Genomic DNA, 6,381 nt, shown 5'->3' with positions numbered 1-6,381 from the left:
ACACACAGACAGACAGACAGACAGACAGACAGACAGACAGACAGACAGACAGACAGACAGACAGAGACATACTCACACAGACAGACAGACACACACACACACTCAGACAGACAGACTCACACAGACAGACAGACACACACACACACACACACACAGACACAAAGCGGATGTGTGCTTTGACATCAGACCTGCTGGTGAAAGAAACGCTCCTCAATGACTTCAGGTTCCTGTTCCTCCTCCTCCACTGCAGTCTTGAATACAGTGCTCCTCACAGCTACTTCCTGTAGGGACAGGGACACTTCAGAGCAGAGCCAATGCTGCCCTCTACTGGCCACGTGAAGACAAGCGTCTCTATAATAAGAGGGATGATAAACATGCGAAGCAAAGCTGGGCTCCGTCTCACCTCTCCTCCTGGGCTCAGCAGAAGCACTTTAATGTTCTCGCCGCTCCCCCATGAGCTCTGGCTCTCCCAGATCAGGTCCGTAGGAGGGTTGGAGCTCACGCCCGCATTAGACGCCCAGATCTGACAAATCAACAGCATTCACTCAACACAAACAACAGGTGACTGTCAGGTGACAGTGTTTTATTCATAATCAACTGCACAAGTCTCTGAGGAAGTGTCAGTATGTACCGTTACTTTCTGCCCAGCCTTCAGGACGTATTTGGCAGTGAATTTATACGTAGCAGAAACATCACCGATAGTTCTGGTCAGCTGAAATCCTGCCATGGGTTGATCCTGAAAAATGATTCAGAAAATGGAGTTTCCTTCAATTAATTGCTACAACACAACAGAATGATAATGAAAAAAAAAACGGCAGCTTTGTCAATCAACACCACGCGATGCATTAGCCGTGTCAAAGCGCAGTGACTGGCTGCAGTTTACGGCATCTGAACCGAAACATCAGTGACTGATATTTAAGTGCACGACTTGTGCTGCTTGCTGAATCCACTTTATTAAATCAGCTAAAGCACCCATTCTTGAACATTAGGTCAGAAGCAGCCTTGGACAATATCACCAGTGATTTGTTGATGGTCTCTTGATCATTGTTTTTACTCACCCATCTTGAAATGTTCTTTGGTGTTTCTGGGACAGCCTTACATTGGTTTAGCTCTTTCTGATCGTAGCCAGGTTATTTCCATTGGTGGTTACAGGTTTGAGGTTGTCACAGTTCATACTGGTGTCCCCCAAGGTTCAATTTTAGGTCCATTACACCTTAGTATCTATTCATTTCCCCTTGCAAAGCTTTTGAGATCACTCTGCCTTAAGAGTTTTTTCGCAAACACCGTTTTAAATGCACATGTAGTCTTGTTGTAGGAAGTTAAATTATTTGTGGAAAAGTTCTCATGTAATGCGTTGATCATTAAAATGGATTTGATCATTAAATCAGACACAGATGTTCTAGATCTAGAGTATGTAATGTGATCAGATTAACATTGCATCCATTGCTTCTATTATTGTTGCATCTAATATTGAAGCTGCGAGTTTAAATACTTAAACGGCAACGTTATCACCTCACGGTGGAGAAATATAATGCCGTTCCAGTAGCGCAAGCTGAAGCAGATTCTGTGCTCCTGAATATTTCTGTGTACCTGTATGACTGCATGTCCCACACCAGTTTAGATCAGGGGATTCCAAACCTGGAGGCCCTTCAGCACCGCACATCTTGTACTCTCATCAAACACACCTGATTCACCTCATCAGCAGAGAACATGACCTGAGCTGGCCATGTGTAATGAGGCAGACGGGTGCTGGGGACTCGGGTCAGCTTTGAAAACCCCTGATCTCGCTTTGCTGGAAGATTTGGCAAACCATGCGCTGCACAAAGAATGCGTTTTCAAAGTGCACTGATGTTTAGTGAGAGCACAGCATGGCTTCTCAGTCGGTACTGCTTTCTTTGCCATGATTTCGGTGAGGACACATACATTCACATGATAAAGGGAGGTGTTGTCACCACATATGGTTCATTGGAGGCGTTTCTGAATGCAAATGACCATGAATGTGAACGAGCACGGTGCTTAAGAACATGCGGGATTTATCAACAATGATTACTTACTGGTGTGCGCAAGAACCGCATGCACACGTTTGATAAATACGGATTTTTTGTACTTGCACACATTCTAAATTTCATTCGTAGGACAAAATATAGAACCTTTTCTACGCACTGTTGATGAAGGCATGTTCTGAGTGCTGTAATGAGTTAGTGTGTCAGACAGACGCACCTGCTCTGAGCTGTTGTGCAAGCGGATGAAATTCCAGTCCACGTCCAGCTCATCGATGCAGACGTTTCCAGAGGCAGATGCAGAGTGAGCGATGCTGACGCTGCTGCTGGCCTCGGACTCCTCCACATCCACACGCTTCCTCTTCCCTCGCGCGGTGCGAACGCTACGGCTGGAGGAGGCCCGGGACACTGTCACACGAGCTGAGGGGCTGGGAGACAGCTTCAGCCTGACAGAGACAGAGCAGCCGTTAAACCGCCAGTCCCCAGCCACACGACGAACAGAGCCAGCCTCACCTCTCCTCCTCTCCCTCCAGCAGCTTCCGGTAAGCGTTGATCTCCATGTCCAGCGCTAGCTTGACGTCCAGCAGTTGCTCGTACTCGTCCAGCTGCTGCTGCATCTTGGCTCTGATCTCTGCGATCTCTCGCTCTTTCTCTGCCAGTAACCTGCGGCTCAGATCCTTCTTGCGGCTCAGAACCGCCTCCAGTTCACGGATCTGATCCTGCCACGCACGCGCCTGAGGGAAGAACAGAACAGCAACGGAATCAAATAGAACTGCTTAGAACTGAACTATTACTGCACTTAACTACTTCTAGGGAAAGTCCACCCAAAAAAGAAAGTTCCTAACAACATTCTGTTTCAGTTCCCTTCATTCTTAGAAATTCAGGCACAGGTTTAAAACGACATGAGGGAAAGTCACAGTTTTAATTTTTGCAATCATACTTTGACTAAATCCCTCTTGTGCAAATTCAGTATACAAGAGATTTTTCCCTGCTAAGGCATGTTGTGATTTTAGGAGGGAGCTCCAACAGCAAATGAGTTTGACCCTCATAATGCCTTCCAAATCAGTGCACTATTTTCACATTCGGAATCGAATGAGACCCGAAGAATCGTTACTTTGTTAAACAGTCATAACTTAAAGGGCACCTATTATGCCCCTTTTTACAAGATGTAATATTGGTCTTGGTGTACCCAGAATGTGTCTGTGAAGTTTCAGTCCAAAATACCAAACAGATCATTTATTATAACAGCTGGAAAAACATTTTTGGGGTGTGTCTTAAAAAAAAAAAGAAAAGAAAAAAAAGCTGTTTTGGAGTGTATGGCTTTAAATGCAAATGAGCTGCATATTCCCACCCCGTCTCCAGAAGAGGGCGTTGCGTATACATCTCTCTGCATTGCATATCTACAGCAATTAACAGCCGGTGTAGTGCTGAATTCTGCACCCTGCCAGATTATGCATCCCCTAGTATTGGTAGGTTTAGGAGTAGGTGTGGGAGAGGGGTTAGGATTAGGGGTGGGGTTGGGATTAGGCAATCAGATAGCGATTTCAACGAGGGGATGCATAATCTGGCAGGGGTGCAGAATTCTGTACACACGCGTAGAAGCAACATAACTGAGGGCGAGAGAACCGGTGTTTAGCTGTACATATGGGAAGCCAAAAGAAACAGCGCGATGTTACAGAGCTCGCGCCACGCTGATCTGTCATCGGCATGGATCAATGGACCAAGCCGCGCGACCGAACAAATCTTGCGCTACGAACAGCGTGAACTAATCTCGCAAGCGCGGCGCTGATCAGTTAAAAATACTTGATGTGTACACACAAAGGGCAGGGCGGAAACTACAGCAATGCAGGGCTGTCAATCAGCCGCTGTGGGCGGGGCCTAAACAATGTGATGTCACACTGCATGAGAATCAAAACGGCCTAGCGAAACAGACTTGGTTTAAAGGGGATTTTAAAAAATGAGGAGTGGGTGGATTTTTATCATTGTAGGGTGGTTGTGTTCACACACTGCTAACACATTTATGTCCAAACACCATGTAAAAGTGGATTTTGCATAATAGGTGCCCTTTAATATTTTTCAACTAAAACCATATTGTATGCGATCAGCAGCTTCTTATTAATGAGTAAAAGTTTTAAATGTTATTACTGCATTTACCCCTTTTTCAACATTTCAATTTTGATCAGTTTAAATTTCACATGAACCCACACACACACACACTTCTTCCTGACTGATTTGCTTCGTTTTTGAGCAATGAGTTATAAATTCAGTTTAAATTTATGAAACCTGCATAATTTAACAAAACAAGTATTACTCTTAATTTTCAAGTAAAAATTCATTTTACTCTCATAAACTTTAATTTTTAGATGAAAAAAGTGAACAGTTTTACATTATGAAATGACTGCTGCTCAATAGGTGTACATATTCATGTTTATCAACAAAATTCAGTCAATTTCAGCACAAAAGTGTGAGATATGGGAAAAGGCTAAATATATTGTATAAGTCATGACATCAATATAACTTTATACAAAAAGTATCAACGCCTAATGAAAATTAAAATAAATAAAAACCGAAAATGAAAACCATAAAAAAAATAAATAAATAAAATTTCAGCTAGTTGCCAAGGCAACATTTCTCATTAAAATTTAGTTTACTAAAATAACTAAACTAATAAAATAAAATAAACTATATGGACATATTAATAAATGGCTAAACACAAATTTACTAAAACGTCACTTTGTTTTCCATTTTCACTTTACTGTAATTAACTAAAATACTGTCGTTTACTCCCAAGCACTGCAGATGGGCATCTATTAAAGATCTATGCGGACAGGATTAGTTTTACATGGAGAGGTGGGGTAAAGTCATCACTACCACAGCTTCTCAGTGATATTAGTCTCGTCTGAATGTGCCATCTCTGTAATCATTAGTCAATGTCAGGTAATCCTGTATGCACACACCAGCTGTAAATGTGCATAATTCTGTCATTTCCTGTTTAAAAGCAGTCTTCTGTGGCTTTCCAGGTATGGAGGCGCTTAAAGCAGCTCGCAGTTGTGTTCTAGGCAGTAGGACATGTCTGGGGCAAACCTCAAGTGTTTTCCACATATGACAACTAACACCATTCAGATCAAAAGAGGGTCAAAAGCACTTGTTAGAGGCACAAGACCTGTTAGCTTTAGGTAAGTGCCTATTACCAACAGAATCCTGTCAGAATGCACATGAAGACGGTGTATAAATCGAGTTACCCCTCCCACTTCTGGTAGTTTTGCTGAAGTGAATTGCGCATTAATATTACAGACGTGCTGTGGTAAAAGTACATTTCTCCATCCACCCGTGTAACAGCACTCCTGTCCAAACAGGGCTTTAGTCTGGCAGTGACGCTCCGATCACTGTAGAGCGACGGTGTGCGGTTGAGAAGAGATGCTGCTTCAGAAGATCTGTACTGCTGTCATTTCATTCAAACCTAGACGATTCGTGTTACTGTACAGTTCATGAACAACATCTGGATGTGTTATAATACATTTTGTAAAACAGATGGTTCCGGTCCTTGATTCTGATTGGCTGAGCCGGGTTCGAAGCTGTTGTAAATTACTCTACAAACACACACCTTTGTTTACTTCTGTGTGTTGCTCGGCAACCACTTTGTTGCAACCACAACTGTTTCTGAGGAGCTACATTGTTTGGTGGAAGAATACTGTTTTTATTAATATCATTACACTTTATTTGCTCCGTTTTATTTTGTGAAATCGTATTACGTTTATGGAATAACCATTTTATAAAAGCAATAAGCCCCTTGAAGCCGTGGTTTACAGTGAATTTATAACAGCTAAGGGAGTTTTAGGCCCTAACAACGCCCCTTAGCTGTTATCAATTCACTGTAAACCACGGCTTCACGGGGCTTATTGCTTTAAAGGGGTCATATGATGCTGCTAAAAAGAACATTATTTTGTGCATTTGGTGTAATGAAATGTGTTTATGCGGTTTAAGGTTAAAACACATTATTTTCCACATACTGTACATTATTGTTTCTCCTCTGTGCCCCGCCTTTCTGAAACACGTAGATTTTTACAAAGCTCATCCGTCTGAAAAGCGAGGTGTGCTGTGATTGGCTGAATATCTCAAGCGTGTGACGGAAATGTTACGCCCCTTACCATACTGTGATGATGCCCTGTCCGGCCGGAGCGATGATTCAAAAACATTAAAACCCATTATAAACGAGGCGTTTGTTGCATCCAGTGGGGACATAATCACTGATTATAATAACTTATACTGTCCTTTTACGCATTGCGTTGCATCACGCCACGTAAACCTAAAACCATGTCTGCATTTGTGATCAGAGAAATTACAAACAACAAGTGCTACTCTACACTGCCCAAAACTCGCG

At 42.8% G+C, this 6,381-nt stretch overlaps 1 protein-coding gene across 1 annotated transcript in view; it reads right to left on the bottom strand.

The window, feature by feature from the left end:
- The window catches only part of lmnb1 (lamin B1), a 23,110-nt gene that overhangs the window by 3,266 nt on the left and 13,463 nt on the right, over nucleotides 1-6,381 (bottom strand). The window contains exons 7-11 of the mRNA XM_016445591.1: nucleotides 2,514-2,734; nucleotides 2,221-2,446; nucleotides 632-736; nucleotides 404-523; nucleotides 189-281 (exon numbers count right to left, since the gene is read on the bottom strand). Of these exons, the coding sequence (XP_016301077.1) occupies nucleotides 189-281; nucleotides 404-523; nucleotides 632-736; nucleotides 2,221-2,446; nucleotides 2,514-2,734 (765 nt within the window). The remainder of the gene's footprint in view (nucleotides 1-188; nucleotides 282-403; nucleotides 524-631; nucleotides 737-2,220; nucleotides 2,447-2,513; nucleotides 2,735-6,381) is intronic.

Source organism: Sinocyclocheilus anshuiensis, unplaced genomic scaffold (genome assembly GCF_001515605.1).
Source record: "Sinocyclocheilus anshuiensis isolate Anshui unplaced genomic scaffold, SAMN03320099.WGS_v1.1 scaffold2271, whole genome shotgun sequence".
In the NCBI taxonomy this organism is placed as follows: Eukaryota; Metazoa; Chordata; class Actinopteri; order Cypriniformes; family Cyprinidae; genus Sinocyclocheilus; species Sinocyclocheilus anshuiensis.
Note: the sequence above shows the minus strand (reverse complement) of the source record. Positions and strands in the feature narration are given on the sequence as shown.